Source organism: Castanea sativa, chromosome 9 (genome assembly GCF_040712315.1).
Source record: "Castanea sativa cultivar Marrone di Chiusa Pesio chromosome 9, ASM4071231v1".
Taxonomy (NCBI): Eukaryota; Viridiplantae; Streptophyta; class Magnoliopsida; order Fagales; family Fagaceae; genus Castanea; species Castanea sativa.
Window position 1 is genome coordinate 11788501 of NC_134021.1, and position 20871 is coordinate 11809371.

Sequence of the window (20871 nt, forward strand, 5' to 3'; positions counted from 1 at the left end):
CTTCTACTTCCACCCACTTTGTAAAGAAGTCGATAGCGACAAGTAAGAACTTTACTTGCTTTTCTCCTTATGGCAGAGGCCCCATGATGTCGATCCCTCACTGTGCAAATGGCCAAGGGGAAGTGATGGCCATCATCTTCTCTCCTGGGACTCATTGGACATTCCTATGCCTTTGGCAGTTGTCACATTTCTTTACAAAATCCACTACGTCTTGTTGCATTGTGGGCCAAAAATATCCTGCCCTCATGATCTTTCTTACGAGAGACTTTGTTCCCATGTGGTCACCGCGAATGCCCTTGTGAACCTCTTCCAGAACATATCTTGCTTCTTCTTTTTCAACACATCTCAAGTAAGGCTATGAGAAGCCTCTTTTGTAAAGCTCATCATTTAGCACCGTGAACTGAGTTGCCCGTTTCTTGATCTTTTTGGCTTCATCAGGATTCAATGGTAATCGTCCATCCTTAAGATAGGATAGGATGAGGCTCATCCATCCTGCATAGGTGTGCACTGGGAAGGTCTGAAATTCTTCGATGCTGGGAGAGTTCTCTTCTTCCAATCTCCAATCGACCACCTTTGTGTGATCATCTATTGACGCACTCCTAGCCACTTCATCAACTTTTGCATTCTGATCTCGTGGGACTTGAGCAAATTCTACCCGATCAAACTTTCTTACCAATTGGTTCATTAACTTGAGGTATTTCTGCATTCTTGTCTCCTTTGCTTCGAAATCTCCCTTGACTTGCCCTATGACGAGCTGTGAATAACTTCTTAGCAAGGTGTTTTTAGCTCTAAGTGCTTGGGCTATCCTCAGTCCCATCAGTATGGCTTCGTACTCTGCTTCGTTATTGGTTACGGGGAATTTAAGTTGAACTCCAGACTTCAAAGTGTCCCCCTTAAAGGAAGTTGATAGGCCAAAAATGTATTGACCCCTTGTGATGAATTTTGATTAATTGGCCAAGTTTATTAATTAATCAAATTAACATGCAAAACACGTGGTAGCACAAATAATTCCCCAAATAACTAAATATGCAGCGAAAATTAAAAGACATGGTAATTTGTTTACAAATGGGAAAACCTACACGGCAAAAACTCCATCGGGTGATTTTAAGGTCACCATTCCCGAGAATCCACTATTATAAAAACAAGCGGTTACAAGTAAAGGAATTCCAGTACCTTATACCAACCTACATTTGAACCCTTATCCCAATACCCAATTGGACTTATTTTGTAGTGACAATCTCTCTTGGTATTGCACGGCTCCCAATACGTGACTAACCAAAATATGCGTGGATCCCAGTACGCGACTTTATCACCAACTTGAGAAGGATGTTGGCTGCAAAGTTCTTCTGTTCATCACACGATGAAGATCATGAAGTTGCTTAGTCACAAAACCCTATGGTGTACAAACACAGCAACTTCTTCAAGAACTAGGGCAAACTAGGTTTCTAGTCACACTTGTGGAGTTATGCTCTTGTGCAATTATGCTCTTGACTATGCAACTTGATACAGCCCGTAAAATAATCCTTATATATGTTTAGAGTTGTGAGAAAATAAAGCCCAAACACATATTCACGAATTGGATAAAAAACAACTCTGAAAAACTGAGTTTCATAAACCTCAATAGATAGTCATCTATTAAGCTAGCTGTCGAGCCACAGGCTTCAGTGGCTTTTAAACCTCGATAGCAACTAACTGTCAAGCTAGCTGTCGAGATTTAAAATCCAACACTTCTTCACTTGATTCTTGGACAGACTTACATGGCTTTAACACTTGAACTTGAAACCTTATTTCTTGAAGTATTAAACACATCCTATATCTACCCAAATACAAGTAAAGTGTGTTTTGTCAAAGGATTAGCAAATACATAAAATGTTGACATATGTTATTAACATCAAATCACATATGTCCTACCAATCTCCTCCTTTGGCAATCCGTGACAAAACCAAAACAAACAAATGAACATATGAGAGAAGTCATAAATCACTCAACTTATACTCACTTATTAAGTACAATAAAATCTATCCTAACACAAACTCTTGAAATACTTTGCAAGAAGAGAGTTCATGGCAAGTAGACTTTGACAACCTATATTTCTGAAACACTTAAACAAAACTCATCACAGCATCTTTGTGTGAAACATAAATAAAAGATTGCATACAATAAATAAGAAACGTGTGTATAAAGAGAGAAAAGAAACAACACATGTAAAGATAGGTGAAAGAACTGTAATAACAACCTCAAATGTATATATATCAACATGTATAAGGTTTGCTATCACAATATTATCACAAGATCTAGGGTACAAGAACAATGTATCTAAAATAAAGAGAAAATAAAAAGAAACATCAAAATCCTCAATACATCCCTCAAAAATATGAACACTCATGAACACTCCCCCTATCTCCTAAACTAACCCTCCCCCTATGAGTATGACTACTCTCATATCCAAAACTACTCCCCCTTTTTGTCACGAGTGACAAAGGGTAAGTACATCAAGTAGACATCTCATCATCACTAGGCAAGCCAGTATCATCACCCTCATCAACATCATCACTACCGGAGCCATTATCACTCTCATCCTCGAACATCGTTGGAGATGGAGAAGAAGCAACTGTGAAACCACCCATGACAGCTTGTTGTCGTGCGATACGACCAACACGGGTGTTCACCTGACACAACTCATCACTGAGAGTGTTGAGGTGAGCATCCATGCTCACAAGCTGTGCCATGGTGGCCTCAAGTGTCACTCCACCCACTGAAGATGAATGAGCGAAGGTGGATGGAGCGGTAGAAGTTGGAGGAGCAGCCATCTCGGTCTGAGTTCGCCTCGAGCGAAACTATGTAAAACTCCGCTTAATGGTAGCAGCATCAATGGCACATAAGAACGTGAAGTGGGGAGACTCAGGATAGGAGACAGAAAAATGGCAAAGGAGCTGCGTGATAGCCGAAGGGAAGATGAGCTTATCATGGGTCGCCGTATCCCTATACACATCTATGAGGGAAAGTATGAAGTGAGAAGGGAAATCTATGGTAAGATCCTCAATGAGGGATAACAAAAATCGAGCACAAGGCTCTATGATAGTGTTATAGTGAGACAAAGGATGGAGAACAAAGGTCATAACCATGTTAAGGAACCTACGACCTTTAGTAAAGGCCGAACAATGGATGTACTGACGGTCACCCCAAGAAGAAGGTGTCTCATAGAATCGATATGAGAGTTCATCTTTGGACACTGTCCTTAGACGCTCACAACCAGGACAGTCAGGATGCTCTACCCTAGGAATGTGGAGTACCTCGGATACAATATTCGGAATAACTACCATGCGTATACCCCGAACGTGAGTGGCAAACTAGGGTATAGAATAGTCAAATCCATGCATATTGGAGTAGAACTCCTGTATGATCACAGAAGGGCACGTGACCGGGATGCCACATAGTGACTCCCAACCCCTACTGTGGATGACAGTGGGTAGGTCAGTGTCAGAGAAATTGGATAGAATAACTTGGCGTTTCGAATGAATGCCTCATCATGAAAAGTTCTCAAAGAAGTCCGATTTGGCCTTCTCATCACGAAACTGTACGTGAAAAGGAGTGGGGTCAGAAAGAGAAGAAGATGAAGATGCCCTAGAATGAAGAGGGTTCCGAGACGGAATGGATTTACGTTTAGGTGCCATGATGCAACTAACGTAAGAGGGAGAGAAAGAGATATAGAGAGGGAGACAATCAGAAAAGTACCAAGAAACACATATATCAATATATATATATATATATATCTATATATACATATATAATTGAAGGAATGTATGCATGAGAATGCATGAACATGTGACATATTAAAATAAATTCATCATGGGCTCAGCCCAATCCAAACCTACTAGCACACAACATAGCAACGAAGTAAACACACATCTAAAATGCATGAAACATTGTTATAATGCACATATAATGCAATGCATGAAGTTTAAAGATCATTTTATCAAAAACCCATCCCAAAACTTTAATAAAAACTCAAAAGTTTTGAAAAATCTCTAACAATTTCAAAAACCCCAAAAGTTAGGTCAAAGATCATGAAAATGCATGATAAAGATGAAGAAATTATCATACCAGATGAGGAACAATGATCTTGAGACCAAAAATGAAGTGAGGAAGAAGTCGGGAGTGCTTGAAAAGTGTTTTGGGAGGTGAAAAGGCTGAAAGAATCGCGAGAGATCGAGGGAATGAGATCTGAAATTGAGATGCCTCTTTATATAGAAACTTCATAAAGCTCGATCGATCGAGAGCTATCGAGCTTTAAAGATGCGTTTTTCAGCTGTCAAACTAGCTATCGAGGATCTAACGAGAGGTTTTCTTAACAAAGAAGCTCGATTGATCGAGGTAGCTATCGAGAAGCTATCGAGGAGACAAAAAGTTTCTCGATTGATCGAGATAGCTATCGAGAGCTATCGAGATTGCAATAAAGAAAAGCTGAAGAGTCTCGATAGATAGCTTAGCTATCAAGAGCTATCGAGGAGCTATCAAGATTGCTTAAAAATAGTTTTTCAAGGAAGAGAAGAACACAGATATGAATGCAATTAAGCATGTTACTCAACCAAAGATCTAAACAGCGTTTTAAGCTCTCAAAATCATCTCTCAATCAAGAAAAAGGTCATGCATTTAGATCCAAAACACACACACACACACACACACACACACACACACACACACTAAACAAGTCTAACCAATTTTATATTTCAAAAACAAGTTATGACAGTTTAGTGAGCATACATTAGTGCATATAAACCTTGTGATGGCCAAATCGCATTGTACCTGCACGTGTATCAAAAGGAGCAAAGAGTATTGCATGTTGTGTGTGAAAACATCGCAAGATTGCATGAGTGTCTCTATGTTATGACGATTTGAGATATGAGTAAATCAATTTAACTCACACGCGATCATAACTGTTTGATGGGGACTATCACCTTCGAGGTACATCCAATAACTCCCACATCTCCTAGAATACACACTTGCAATCATGTTTTAAAGCATTTTGATATTTTTTCTTTTATTTTTCTTTGCATATTTTTCTTTTATGAAGCATATCATCCATGGGTATATAAGAGAGAGAAAAGAAATACCCAATTATGTTAAGCTTTTTGACATTGCACTTTTGCTATGATAAAGCATACAAATGTCATTTCATGATTGGCGGGCAACAGTGGTGAGATAATTATTTATGCCTTTCTCTTAGGAATTTCTAGTCCTTCCCGTCAAAAAGAGAAATACGAGTGTTAAGTACAAGAGATCACTTAACCTTACTCATCACAAACAAGAACCACAGAGCTCACTTGCTTAGTTATGCATAGAAATGTTCATCTAAGCTACAAAAGATACAAAGTTTAGAAAACTTTGTTTCATTAGCCATTCAAGGTACACAAGTACCAATGTACACAAACACACACTGTTTTTGTATTTTTCTGATTTTTCAATTTTATTTTTATTTTTTATGAGTAAAAAAACAAAATAAAAAACAAAACTGAAAAAACAACTAAACAAAAACATGTTAAATAAAGCAATGCATAAAAACTAGATTGTCTCAAATTAAGAAAGCAAAACACACAAGTAATGCAAACATAACAAAAAGAGGGAGAGAGAGAAAAAGTGAGTAAATCACTTGGAACCCTTTTCCTTCCACACCTTGGAAGAACCTTTCCTTTGAGCAAAACCTTGAACCAGAAATGAAGGGGAAGAATGGAAACCGTTCAAGTTTGAAAGGAACATGAGGGCCTTGAGGAGATCTCTAAGAGGAACAAGAGAGGATGGAAGCTGATTCTAGTTTCTCGATGAGATCAAGTTGTTGCTCTGTTGAGTGGCTAACCACTTATAGCAATTGGGTCGAGTATGTCCAGCTGCACCATAGTGATGACAAAGATGCTACTTCTTCTCTTTAGACTTTTAAGCATTACTCTTCTTAGCCCTAGGGTTTTTGGTTTCTTTTTTAGCAAGCTTAGGGGGTGCTCCTAAGATAGATTTACTCTTGTCTATGTTCTCACTAGCTATCACAGTTTTAGCATCATTATTCTCATAATCAATATTGTTAGTAGGAGAAACAAAAACAATAGTACTAGAAGAAGCAATATTAGGAGAAGAAAAATCATACCCTAAACCAGTTCGATTGGAGGTAGATTTTTGCATGCTGAGCATCTCATCAAGCTTTGCACTTGAGGTCCTCTCCAACTGAGCTCTCACTTGGAACAATTCTACCTGAAGCTTCTTGGTCTTCTCAGCCAAGAAATTTTTCTCAAACCTCAGTGCTCCAATAATCTGATTTGCTTCATCAACCTTTGTGGAGAGTTGTTCTCGTTCAAACTCCACATCATTGAGTTTCTTGGTGGCCAACCTATACAGCTTCTCATGTTTTTTGGAGACCTTGTATAGCTTTGCATAGGCTATATGGATGTCATCTTGATCATCCACCTTCTCAAATTTTGACTCCACAAAGTTTTCTTCTTCATCCACATCTTCTACAATCCATTCAGTAGGATTGATAGTGGTGGTGAAGGCATTTAGGATTCCGTCATCCTTATTTTCAAAATCATCCTCAGGTTTGGTGTCACTCAAGGTAGCAACAAATGCCTTGCTTTTCCTAATAGACTTGAGATAAGTGGGGCACTCTTGTTTCATGTGACCGAATCCTTGACACCCAAAACACTTGGGCCCTGAGGGAACAGTGTACTGACCGGCATCCCTAGCATCTTTTTTCCTTTTGTCTTGGCTCTTAGACTATGAAGAACTTGTTTGCTTATAGTCCTTGTCAAAGCCCTTTGCATTGGCATTCTTCATGAACTTCTTGAATTGTTGGGTGATGTTGGACTTCATTTTAGAATCTTCATCATCGTAAGACTCATCAGTGTCACTGCTTTTGCTCTTCCTTGACTTCTCAAGCCTAGACAAACCCAACTCATAGGTATGTAGATTTCCAACAAGCTCTGTCAAAGGAATCTTGTCAATATCCTTTGATTCCTCAATGGCGGTGATCTTGGCATGAAATCTCTTGGGCAGAGATCTGAGCACGTTTTCACATAATCTTGGGTTCGGGAATGGTTTCCCCAAGATTGAAAGCTAAGTTCACTATGTCCTTGAGCCTGGCATAGAACTCATCAAATGACTCATCATCATCCATCTTCATTTCTTTGAAGCTAGTAGTGAGCCTTTGAAGTTTCGAATTCTTGACAGCCTTGATTCCTTCATAGGTTGTCTAGAGAATGGTCTACACCTCCTTTGCAGTTTCAGTGGAGGAGATCTTCTTAAACTCCTCATTTGTGACCACACTAAATAAAGCATTCAATGCCCTGATGTTGAAGTTTGCTGCCTTGATCTTTGCACCATCCCGGTCGGCTGATGCTTCCTTCGGCTTGGTCCAGCCTATCTCCACAGCTTGCCACACCTTCTCATCTAAGGACTACAAGAAAACTCTCATGCGTACTTTTCAATATGCATAATTAGTTCCATCAAATAAAGGAGGTACAATAAGTGACTGTCCTCTATCCATGACAAACAAGGGTCAATGGATCTCACAGCAAAGATTAAACCCTAATCAGAGTGTGCCTACTCAGATACCACTTGATAGGCCAAAAAAGTATTAACCCCTTGTGATAGATTAATTGATTAATTAGCCAAATTTATTAATTAATCAAATTAACATGTAAAACGCGTGGTAGCACAAACAAATCACCAAATAACTAAATATGCAAGGGAAATTAAATGACACAGTGATTTGTTTATGAATGGGAAAAACCTACACAGCAAAAATCCCACCGGGTGATTTTAAGGTCACCACTCCCGAGAATCCACTATTATCTGATAGGCCAAAAACGTATTGACCCCTTGTGATGGATTAATTGATTAATTAGCAAATTTTATTAATTAATCAAATTAACATGTAAACGCGTGGTTGCACAAACAAATCACCAATAAACTAAAGTATGCAACGGAAAATAAATGACACGGTGATTTGTTTACGAATGGAGAAAATCTACACGGCAAAAACCCCTCCGGGTGATTTTAAGGTCACCACTCCCGAAACTCCACTATTATCACAACAAGCGGTTACAAGTAAAGGAATCCCAAGTACCTTACCAACCTACAGTTGAACTCTTACCCCAATACCCAATTGGACTTGTTTTGTAGTGACAGTTTCTCCTTTCAATGCATGGCTCCCAAGTACGTGACTAACCAATTGCGTGGATCCTAGTACGCGATTTTGAATCACCAACTAGAGAAGATTATTAGCTGCAAAGTTCTTCAATTCATCCACATGATGAAGATCAAGAAGATGCACGGTTACAAAACCAAACGGTGCAAAGACACAGCAACTTCTTCACAAGAGAGATGAACTAGGGCAAGAACTTCGTCTCAAGTTACAATTTGCATGAACAAGGATTTCTCAATGCTTGTGCAACTTGCCACACTTTGACAGCCCTTAGAATAATCCTTTTATATGTCTAGGGTTAGGAGAAAAGAAGGCCCAAAGACACATGCACGGATTAGAATCAAAACAGAACTTAGAATCGGTTTTTCTTAAATCTCGACAGCTACAGGTGTCGAGGTGCTGTTAAGCAGCTGTTGAGCCTCGAGGCTAGAACAGCTTCTTAAAGCTCGATAGATGCAACTGTCGAGCCAGCTGTCAAGCTTTAATGAAAAGCACTTCTAAGCTTGTTTCTTGGACAGACTTGCATGGCTTTAACACTTGATCTTGAAACCTTGTTTCTTGAAGTATTAACCATATCCTAAATCTACACAATTACAAGTAAAGTGCGTTTTGACAAAGGATTAGCCAATTACATAAATAATGAACAACATATGTTCTAAACAAGTGAAACACATATGTCCTAACATTATCAAAACAAGCGGTTACAAGTAAAGGAATCCCAGTACCTTATACCAATCTACAGTTGAACCCTTACCCCAATACCCAATTGGACTTGTTCTATAGTGACAATCTCTCCTTGTATTGCACGGCTCCTAGTATGTGACTAACCAAAGATGCACGGATCCCAGTACACGACTTTATCACCAACTTGAGAAGGATGTTGGCTGCAAACTTCTTCTATTCATTACACGATGAAGATCATGAAGTTGCTTGGTTACAAAACCCTATGGTGTACAAACACAACAACTTCTTCAAGAGCTAGGGAAAACTAGGTTTTCAGTCACACTTGTGGAATTATGCTCTTGTGCAATTATGCTCTTGACTGTGCAACCTGATACAGCCCTTAAAATAATTCCAATATATGTTTAAGGTTGTGAGAAAAGAAAGCCCAAACACATACTCACGGATTGGATGAAAAACAGTTTTGAAAAACTGGGTTTCATAAACCTCGATAGATAGACATCTATCAAGCTAGCTGTTGAGCCACGGGCTTTAGCAGCTTTTAACGTGGCTCAACAGCTTTTAACGTGGCTCAACAGCTTTTAAACCTCGATAGATACTATTTGTCGAGCTAGCTATTGAGATTTAAAATCCAACACTTCTTCACTTGGTTCTTGGATAGACTTGCATGGCTTTAACACTTGAACTTGAAACTTTATTTCTTGAAGTATTAAACACATCCTATATCTACCCAAATACAAGTAAAGTGTGTTTTGTCAAAGGATTAGTCAATACATAAAATGTTGACATATGTTCCTAACATCAAATCACATATGTCCTAACACAAGTGATGACGACGCCTACCCCACCTCTCCTCTGCGTGGACGACCCATCTATATGGATCGTCCAGAGTTTTTTCAGGCTATCTTCGTGTTCGGGGGAGGTGAATTCTGCTATGAAGTCCGCCAGCGCTTGGGCTTTTATGGCCTTCCGAGGTCAATACTCTATGTCGAACTGACTAAGCTCAATGGCCCACTATACCATTCGTCCTACGGCCTCAAGTTTATTCATTGCTTTCTTAATGGGTTGGTCCGTCATTAGTATGATCGGGTTAGCTTGAAAATATGGACGAAGCTTTCTGGAGGCCACTATCAGGGCGAATGTGATCTTCTCTATTTGAGGGTACCGGGCTTCAGCTCCTTGGAAGGCCTGGTTGATGTAATACACTGTATCTTATTTTCTTCCCTAATCAAGGATGCGCTCATCGCAGTTGTGGACACAAATAAGTATGGGAACAAGTCTTCTCCTTCTTTGGACGAACTTAGGAGTGGGGCGTTGCTTAGGTTGTGCTTTAGCTCCTGGAATGGTGTCTTACACTTGACTGTCTAGACAAAAGCCTTCTTTAAGGTCTTGAAGAATGGAAGGCATTTGTCTGTCGCTTTAGAGACGAACTTGTTAAGGGCTGCCACCCTTCCCGTGAGGGATTGAACTTCTTTAACCATCTTCGGGGAGGACATCTCTAGGATGGCTTTTACCTTCTCTAGATTTGCTTCTATTCCTCTATATGATACCATGAAGCCATGGAATTTTCCAGAGGAGACCCTAAAGGCGCATTTGGCTGGGTTCAACTTCATACTATATACTTCTTCCTTGCTTTTGACAAGCATGTTATCTACATAGACTTCTATGTTCCTCCCAATCTGCTTACTGTACATCTGGTCTACAAATCTCTAGTATATGGCTCCTACATTCTTCAAACCGAACAGCATGACCCTGTAGCAATAAAGTCCCTAGCTAGTGACAAAGGCAGTTTTCTCTTGATCCTCCTCTGCCATTTGTATCTGGTTGAATCTGGAGAAAGCGTCCATAAAGATAAGGAGCTTGTGCCCGGCTGTCGAATCCACAAGCTGGTCGATCCTTGGTAGAGGGAAACTGTCCTTCAGGCAAGCACTGTTCAAATCCATGAAATCAACGCACATTCTCCATTTCTCATTTGCTTACTTAACCATGACAACGTTGGCCAACCACTCTGGATAGTAGACTTCCCGAATGAAATCAGCAGTGAGCAGTTTGTTTACCTTGTCCATGACTGCTTTGTTTCGCTTAGGAGCGAAAACTCTTCTTCTTTGTTAGATGGGTTTCTTCTCAGGGTCCACATTCAGGCAATGCTAAATGATATTTACAGGTATGTCAGGCATGTCTTCATGACTTTAGGCAAATACGTCCATGTTATCCTTCAAAAAGCTGATGATTTCTCTCTTCGTCTAGAGGTTCATGCTCGTCCCTACTTGGGTCGTCTTTGTGGGATCCCCTTCGACCAACTCAACCGTCTCCAATTTCTCCACAATTTCTGGTGTCTTTTCTTCTATTATCCATGTGTGGTTTTCTTTGGACGCCAAGACTACCTGGTAGCGTTCTTGTGCTAGCACCTGGTCTCCTCTTATCTCTCCAATTCCTAATTCTGTTGAAAACTTCACCTTCAGGCAATATGTGGAAGTGGATGCTTTCCAATGATTGAGAGTAGGTCTTCCTATGATCACATTGTAGGACAACGGTAAGTCCACTACCAAGAAGTTGTGTCAATTGGTAACCTGGAGGGGGTATGAGCTAGCTGTGACTGTTAACGTCACTATTTCCCGTGGGTACACCTTGTCTCCACTGAAGCTGACAAGGGGGGATTCGAATGGACGAAGTCTTTCTACTTTTAACTGCTAGAAGGAAGAGCGATAAATTATATCAGCCAAGCTCCCATTGTCTACCAAAACCCTCTTGGTATTAAATCCCTTGATCATGAGCATGATAACCAATAGGTCGTCGTGAGGCTGTTTGACTCCTCTAGCATATTCCTCCGAGAACAGAATATCCTAGTCCATCCACCTCTGCTTCAAAGGTGGCATCCTATGGACGTTGTTCACTGCCCCTATTATGACTTCTTAAGGGATTTGGACGATCCCCCTATGGACACCCCCCTGTGATTGTCTTTATCTCTCCTATAGCGTTCTGTGGATGAACAGGTATATGGTCTTCGTCGTTCTAAAAAGCATCGTGTTGACTTTTTTTATCGTCCCTGGATCTACTGGAATCTCCCTTTTTTACGAATTTTTGTAACTTTCCTTTCCTTATGAGCTCTTCTATCTGTTCCTTCAAGTCTCTGCAGTCTTTTGCGTAATGTTTGTGATCCTTATAAAAACGGCAATATTTTCTCTTATCACGTACGTTGGGCAATGATTGTAATGGCCTAGGCCATTTGAGGTAGCGCTCGTCTTTAATCTGTGCCAGAATTTGGTCGGGGGGCATAATTAAAAGAGTGAATTTTACTGTCCAAGGGTTTTTGTCATCTCTTCACCTATTCTCTTCAGCGTCTGGACGATCTGTCCGTTGCCTTTTTCATCCCCTTCGGTCGTCCTCCTTCTCTTTTCTCTTATCCTTTGGCTTCTCGATCCCTTCTATCGTCGCTAGGGCATCCTCAGCATTCATGCACTTCTACACTTTTAAGAGCATTTCTGCCATCGCCTTAGAAGGATTCTTCGTAAGGGAGACCATGAACTCCCTGGACTTCAATCCAACTTTGAAGGTTTTTAGCTGCACTTTGTCATCCGCTTCGTCCACCTTCAAAGTTTCCCGAGTGAAACATGTTACATACGACCTTAGGGTCTCTTTTTCCCCTTGCCTGATGGTACGCAAATGGTCCGCTGGCCTCTTCGAGCGCTGCCCGTCGACGAAGTGATGGAGGAAAGAATTGCCTAGCTACTCGAAGTTGTCGATGGACGGCGTTGGTAGCTTGGTAAACCACTCTCTCGCTGCTCCTTTGAGAGTGATAGGGAAGGAGCGACATAGTATCTCGTCAAGGAGCTGTTGGAGACCCAAATTCATCTTGAAGGTATTGAGGTGATCCAATGGATCCTTCAATCCATCAAACGGCTCCAATTGAGGAAAATGAAACTTTGAAGGTACCGGGCATTCTAGGACTACATAGTGAAGGGCGAATTTGTCTTCTTGACCATCCGATCTGAGCTCCGATCAATTTTTTCTTTGATCGCATTCCTTAGCTCGTCCATCTCTTTTCTCATTTCTCGGAGAAGATCCAAGCTCGCTCCTTTGGGAGTAGCTGGTTGTCTGTGATCGTCCCTTCTTTGGTTGTCCCTCTCGTTGTCTCGATTGGCCTCGAAGTGGTTGTACTCTTGCTGTAACCGTAGCCTCATTTCTTAGTTTTGTCTGGTGAGCTCCTCCACACTGGCTGTGAGTGCCTGGAATTGCAAGGCTAATGCCGTAGGATCTTGGGGAATGATGGCCTCCATCTGTACTTTGTGAGTTGAATGGAACTACGCTTACGAAAAATGCATTGCCCCCATAGATGGCGCCAAACTGATGATGCTATGATTGTTAGCTAAAATGATCGTCCAAAAGGGAGTTGACCAAGGTCGTCCAGATACCTGCAAGAATGTAAGACAAAAGGACACCGATGTGGTGCCGATCACAGAACCTCCGATGGTAAAGTCAGGTAATTGAGAGAGAAGGAAATATGAAGTGTCAAAGTATTAGAGATTTTGTGTTAGAGTTTTTCGTACCTTTTCTAGTTTGAGGTTCTGGTATATATATGCCTATTTTCTTCTCCTAGCCGTTGGAGGTGTATTGATGGTGGCCTTCAATGTGTTAATTGTAACGCCTATGCAAGGTGTTAATGGTGAGGTTTCAATCCTCCCAACGGAAAAGAGACTCATTATTGTCTGTGTAACGCTTTGCTATTGATTACGAATGAATGGTCCTTTCTTCGTTAGGTGGAAGTATTCATAGATGAGGACTGGGGCTACCTTCGTCCATAGCCTTTTTCTCCGGACGAGGATATTGTTTGAGCCTATCAATAGTATTAAATTTAAACTTAAAACTAACCAAACTTTAATCATGAAACCATATTTCCAATCATAACTAAAAAGTGGTGTTCTCTAATAATAATAGGAATTGCATAAGAAATAAAGTTAGAAAATTTAAAATCCTTTTTTTGACATTTCATTGAAGCGTTATAAATGGGATCGTTAAAAAAAAAATCAATTAGCAACTATCATTATGGAGTAGTAGTATATGGTTTTACGCATTTAATGAAGTGGAATATAGTGCCGGCTCTATATATAAAGCAACTGATGCGGCCGTTTAAGGCCCAAAGCAGAAAAAAGACCCCTAAATTTTAATCAATAGAGTTTTTTAAAAATATTATAATAGTATTAATTCAATCCAAATATTAGCCAATGAATAAAATAATATTTTTTATCAAATGAAAAACAAGAAAAAAAAAGGTTACGTCTACAACATTTTTCACAACACTTTCAAAATAAATCCTAAGAGATAGGTTGTTACAGGGTATTATTGATGATAAAAAATTAATTTCGGTGATGAGTTTAAACTAGAATCAGTAACAAATTAGCACCTAAGATATGTTATGAATATAGCACTTCTAAAAAAAATAAAAAATCGCAACATTTTTCACAAGTTGAGTTGACAAACTTTTACTAGTTTTTATCTAAGTCCACCACTAACATCACTTTTTTACTTACCACTATCAAATTATCAATTTGCCACGTCAATAAGTGTGAAAAGTTTTGTCAAATTTTTTGTCTATAGACTTTCAAAAAAAAATCTACATGATTCAAGTTAATTAGTAGTAATTTTGCATCTAAAATAAAATAATTGAATTTAAGTAATATTTAAATTTTTAAAAATCATATTTAAATATATGAAAGGCCTTAATTTCAATTTTCTCCTTAGGCCCCCAAATACATTAAGCTACCCCTAGTGGAATATATATAATTTACTTAAAGGTATATGTAAAGATTCACATTATATGTGTGTGTGTAAAGGTTTAAAAAAAAATTATATATATGGTTTTAAAATAGATATAATGAGATCACCCAAAAAAATTTATTACGCAACGCATGGGTTTGCAACTATTTTACACTTACATGTCAAATCTTTAAGCTATAGAAGGATTACATTTTTGTATTTGTGCACAAACATTTGTGTGAACCCTCAAGAACGTAATAAAATGATGACAAATTAACGAGTGAAAGATGATTTAGTCTCAATATGAAATTAAGCTAAAAAGATTGTGATGCAAAGTTATGCATATAAGACTGTTAATCAAAAACAAACTTGATGAGCTCCATTCAGTTATTCATACTCCAACCATTATTTGTTCTCCAACAGCTCTATGAGACTTACTGTATGTAGTCTGAAGATTTGAAATTGATTTTGTACTCTTTATAATGACCTTAAATTTGTCTGATTAAGACAGAAATTGTTTTGTCTGTTGGCAAAAAACTTTATCTAGATACCAAAATTGGTTGAAAGTAACGTGTCTCAAAGTCAAAGTTTGTCTGATTCGCTTGTAAATAAATTAATAAAATATCGTAGTAGGTTGATGCATTTGGGATTTTTCTTATTTCATAACCTGTTGTGGTAATTTCAGCGTACGTATATGGATTTTTCTTTTAACAATTTGTTTGTTAATTTTTTTGAACATCGATATGATCTATCTGGTTTTTCTTCCCTACAATGGAGAACATTTGCGTAGCTTTTTTATTGTTTTTTTTATTGTTTACAACATTTGCGTAGCTGCCATCAATTCCTTTACTTTTGCTTATCAAAGGCTATGAGAGCACAAGCACCGAATACACCTTTTATTAGTTTGGGTAAATTCCAATCAACTACTCTCAGATTTAGATTAATGCCAAACACATTCAACTGATTCAAGACAATTGAAAAATAACCAAATTGGTCATTAAACACAAACGGTAGTTTTTCAATTGCCCTCTACCTAAAATAAATTTATACTATAGTTTTTCATTTCAAAACCTTCAGCTTTACAACATTTCTTGCTTTCCCTAGTGCCAATAAGTGCTCTATAAACAAAAAGAAATGTTGACTCAATTTCAGTCTTAGCAAAGAGACGCAACATACTTGAAAATGGGCTGATTTAGTTTTTGTTGGTAATTCAATATGTTCTAGTTTCTTTTGGCTGTCCAAATATTGGTTGATTAGAGCACTAACCAAATATTCTTTTTTCTGAGAGGCCCCTATGTACGACTCTCTTCATAGAAAGGGGGCAGTTATGTGGCAGAAATTTGTTTTAGGTAAAGGGCAAAGGTGGCTAAAATGCAAAACTCACTCTCTAAGTTTCACAACTTTTTATTTCAGTCCTGTAATTTTCAATTCTGTCATTTCAGTTCTCTAAGTTTCAATTCTCCTCAATTCAGTCTTCCATTAACATCCATCCACGTTTTCCGTTGTAAGGACTTTATTTGGTTCCTTATCCTAAAGGGAAAAGGATCTAAGCCCAAAAAGCTCAATACAATGAATTTATAGAGAGTGAGCTGTAAAACTAAGTTTTAATGAATCAGAAAATAACTATAGTGAACCCAGATGAAAAGAAAACGAGAATATGATTGTTTCGCATGAAGTAAATCGTCCTCTACATAGTCTGAGGAGACTAAATCTTATATATATACTTCTTTTGATTTTGGCTGCAAGTCTTGTACCTAATGCTACAGTATTTTTCACTCTCTTTTTCGATAGATCTCCCTCCATCAGGGACTTCCTTCTCTATTATATACTCTGTTTTTCTTCATCTACACCCTCCACGTGTAGGGCAAGCTGCTGGCCATCATCCTTGTCCTCTTGAAGTCTTTGGGTATAGCTGTTAGGCTGTTGGTCACTGTTCAAGCATCACCTCCACATTAATGCGGCCAGAAGATTAGCTGCAGAGCATTCAATGCGGTGAAAGCAACTTTTCCTTTGATATTTCTTAGCTCTAATTTGTCCTATGCTCCTCTGATACTCATCCTTATCAGTAGAATCTTTCAGAAAGTTGTTCCCGATGGCAGGTCGTACCTTATGACCTCTGCCTTACTTAGCCGAGGAGATATTCTTCCTCGGACTACCTTCCTAAACTTTCCCAGTCGTGGTTCGTCCTCGGCGCTTGGATTCGCATGTCTTCCCTACCTTATCCCTGTCCTCGGACTACTAGACGTCCTCGAACAAGGCCCACTGCCCATTATATTTTATGGGCCTTGTATCCCTACAGCCATTAACCATATTTAATTTTTATTTAATTTTTTATTTCTTAAATTAAAAAAATGTTAATTTAACATTAAAAAAAATTAAAAAATTAAAAAAAAAATAAAAAACCAGAAATTAACCCCCACCCACATCGTCCATCACTCCATCCCCACACCTGAAGAACACAAAATAGAACCCAAATTTTTTCAATTGTCAGAACATACTTTAACGACAAAGAGCAAGTAGTGACGGTGGTGTTGTTGGGTTGGCTCAATTCCAAGACCAAGCACCTTAAGAAAAATGCAGAGTGGTACAATTCCAGGGGCTTTCATCCCTTCACTTTCGTTGTTGATGTCGGCAAGCTGCGTCTGTGATTTGATTTAGGCCAAAGAATTGAGCAGCGAATTGCGGCGTTGGCCAACGAGCTTGTATCCTAGGTTTCAGATAAGGAAGAGGATGATAGAGAATGCTGCTTGGTTTTCCATATATTCAGCAATATTGGTTGGTTTGTGTAGGTTGATTGCTCTCTTAAAACTTAAAATTAAGCTTTCCTTGGTTTTAAAGGATCTAGTGTCGGAGTTTGTTAATTTTTGTTTGCCTTGGTTTTTTTGTAGCTATGGTTCCATTCTTGAGATTTTGAAGGGTAGTGAAGACCTGATGCTGATGGAAAAGGTTAAAGGATGCACTGTTGATTGGAGCAACGGAGCCCTTTCATCCTAGTAGTCTAAAATTTTTGATTTCGTAAAATAATTAAATAAAAATTAAATATGGTTAACGGCAGATGGATGGAATGTTAACGGAAGACTGAATTGAAGATGATTGAAACTTAAAGGACTGAAATAATAGAATGCAAACTTACAAGACTAAAATGAAAAGTGGTGAAACTTAAAAGGTGAGTTTTGCATTTTAGCACATTTAAACTGTAGTTTCTTTTAGCTTATAGAGCACTTATTGGCATTGGAAAAAACAAGAAATGATGTAAAGTTGCAGTCTTGATAATGAAAAAACTATAATATAAATTTGTTTTAGGTAGAGGGCACAAAAAGCATTACACACCATTTGTGTATAAAGACCAATTTGGTTATTTTTTAATTTTCTTAGATATATTTGACATTAGCCCTAATCTCAAAGTAGTTGACTATAATTTACCTTGTTAGTTTTACTTTGACATTCAACTTCTCTAGTGATATTAGTCATAGAACAAAATTTAGCTACAAAATTGGTTACAGCTTAAGGCTACAACCTTACTCAATATCTTTTTATTTGAGGTGAATTTTAACAAATCCAACATTAGATTACATTTTCTTCTTATATCCTCCATGCTTGCAAAATTTCTAGAAAATTAAAGATCAATAACTATGTCATCAATAAATTGTTCAAATTGCAAGTTTTTGAAGTTTAAAATTATGCATAAAATATAAGCTTATAGATCATATAGTAAATAATATCTAATTGACACAAAATTTGATGTGTGTATTAAGAGTGTAAAGAACATGCAATTCACGGTTAGATTTTCAAAATATGTAGTAATGTTTATATTATTAAGTAAGGTTGTACCCCAAGGCTACAAACAATTTTATTGCTAAACTTTGTCCTTAGTCATATTACGGGTTATTCGCATTTGAATGCCCCTTCTCACCTACGGTTAAAAAAAGAAAAAAAACAAAACATTCGTCAAAAGGTACAAAAAACAAATCTTTAATTCCAAAATTATGGGATAATTATGGATCAAGTCATTCACATGTATTTTTTTTCAAAAATCTATAATATCCAAAATCATTTTTTATTACTTTTGTTAGGGGTTTCTTTTTCTTTCTTTCTTTTTTTTATTTATGTGTCTTTCTCTACCTCTTTTTATTCTATTAACTTGAATCTTGAACCAAATTAATCGTTTGTTAAGGGATCATTTTAGGCATGTTTGAATATAACTTTTATGGGAAATCTAAAAAGTTGTAAAATAAAAAAAAATCAGTTACTTTTTTGCTTTTCCTATAAAAGGTTTCTAAAAACGTTTTATAAACCTAAGCCCTCAAGGCATCTGTTAACTTTTCCCTATCTTTAATATTAATCTTTTAATTTTTATAGATACAACAAGGATGAGGGGAATTTCGAATCCTAATTATTTTCATAAAGGAGAATAGTCAATGACAATGCCACTAAATTAAGGTACTTGACTTTAACATCACTCTTAAGATAACACTAAAACAAATAAACAAAATAGAGAAATGGAGGTAATAGTTGCAACTTGCACCACATACATTGATATGTTTCATGAAAAAATGTTTTTGAGTGCATTTGAGAATGCTGGATTAGTAAGACTATAACCTCCATCAACAACCAGGTTCATCCCACTCACATACTTGGACTCATCACTCCCCAAATACAACGCTGCCTCAGCAATATCTTCAGGCTCCAATACCACTCCCTTCAAGTTTGCACACGATGAAACCACATCCTCCACCTTATTCTTCTCCATCATCCCCATAGCTTTTCTTAGCATAGGAGTTGCAGTTGCAAAAGGAGACACACAATTAACCCTTAATCCATATTGTCCCAACTCCACGCTCAAGTTCTTAGTCATTCCCACCACAGCATGCTTTGATGCCACGTATGAATGTGGAATAACATCGGCCATTATTGAAGCTAGGCTTGAGGTGAAGAGAATGCTTCCTTTTTTAGCTGGAATCATAACCCTAGCAGCATGCTTGGCACCCAAGAAAGCACCGAAAACATTGACATCTAAAACCCTTTTGAAATCTTGGTTTTCTGATTCTAAATTAATTCGCGATTCCATGTTGCCTGAAATGCCAGCATTGTTGAACATGATGTCCAACTTTCCATACTTGGCTACAACCATGTCCACGGTCTTTTCGACATCAGATTCATTTGTTACATCACAATGGATGTAAGAGATGGATTCAAAGCCTACGTCTTTACAAACTAAGTGACCAAGCTCATCTTGGACATCTGCTATAAGGACCTTAGCACCATGTCGAACAAAAAGCCTTGCAGTGGTCTCACCAATGCCACTTGCACCACCGGTTATTAACGCTACCTTACCTTCTAATCTGCAAGGAGAAAGAGATAAGGAAACTAAAATTTATTAGTCTAAACTCTTAGCTAGTTTTTAATATAATATAAATGATAGAAAGACTGAATTAGAGAACACAGAGTTTATAAAAGGTTAATTTGTTATAGTAATATACGTACCTGTTGGTGATGGGAGTTGCTGAAGAATTAGCACTCATCTTTTCCTTAAAATTGATGTGAAATCTTCGCCAAATTGTAGATGCAAGTTACGTTTGTGAATGTCCCCTTCATTGTTTGTTGCTACTTTATAGGGGAGAGGGTCAACTATATGCAACTTGGGCAAATTAAAAAAGGAAACGGGTTAACAAAATCCTTACATCTTCAATGATGCTTCTTGTTATGTATTAAGATTCTACATAGCAGCCAATAGGTGAAGTCTTAGTTTTGAATAAGACGACTAGCCTGAAATGCTACAGAAATCATAAACAAAAGATTTGGTATTGAGAGAGTTTAATGGAAATATATATAAATGAAGAAATTGATTTCCTCGTCTGCTTTTTTTGACTGCCAATAGGCAGTCATCGAAGCGGAAGACTTGAGAATAATAATTCCTCGTCGAATAATTTACATTATCATATGAGACAAGAGAGTACAGCATGATTACTGCTGTTTTCTCTGTAGCATTAGGTCTGCTAAAGTGGACTCTTGTCAACAAAAAAATATGGATACTCCACAGTGTAATTGACTTTGTTGTTTTTAGAGGGATTCTTGTTGTAAATGGGGTAAGGATAGGCTTGAAGAGTTGTTACAGTCAAGACAGCATCTTTCATAGGAAAAGTTAGATATATGTGAGCATTTCTGATGCAGAGGATGTTCTCTGTTAGCTGTTGGTTAAGCCCAATTGGCCTGCTGTGCTGTAAATTATATACACAAAATAAAATTTT

The 20871-nt window shown here is 38.0% G+C and overlaps 2 protein-coding genes across 2 annotated transcripts; both read right to left on the reverse strand.

Moving 5' to 3' along the window:
* Positions 1 to 355: 355 nt before the first annotated feature.
* Positions 356 to 817, reverse strand: LOC142608753 (uncharacterized). Its single transcript, XM_075780434.1, has one exon. It carries the CDS (start codon positions 815 to 817, stop codon positions 356 to 358), a length of 462 nt encoding a protein of 153 aa, XP_075636549.1.
* Positions 818 to 19004: 18187 nt separating this feature from the next.
* LOC142611137 (short chain aldehyde dehydrogenase 1-like) lies at positions 19005 to 20259 on the reverse strand. Its single transcript, XM_075783177.1, has 2 exons — positions 20108 to 20259; positions 19005 to 19965 (listed from the first exon to the last, which is right to left on the reverse strand). Exons 1-2 carry the CDS (start codon positions 20143 to 20145, stop codon positions 19167 to 19169), a joined length of 837 nt encoding a protein of 278 aa, XP_075639292.1. The 5' UTR covers positions 20146 to 20259; the 3' UTR covers positions 19005 to 19166.
* Positions 20260 to 20871: the final 612 nt, after the last annotated feature.

Bases quoted from the DNA above. Each gene is read 5' to 3' on its own strand.
- LOC142608753 (XM_075780434.1), bottom strand. From the start codon at position 817: ATGGGACTGAGGATAGCCCAAGCACTTAGAGCTAAAAACACCTTGCTA.
- LOC142611137 (XM_075783177.1), bottom strand. From the start codon at position 20,145: ATGAGTGCTAATTCTTCAGCAACTCCCATCACCAACAG. The intron at 19,966-20,107 runs GTACGTATATTA...TTCTCCTTGCAG, and splicing joins GCAACTCCCATCACCAACAG to ATTAGAAGGTAAGGTAGCGT.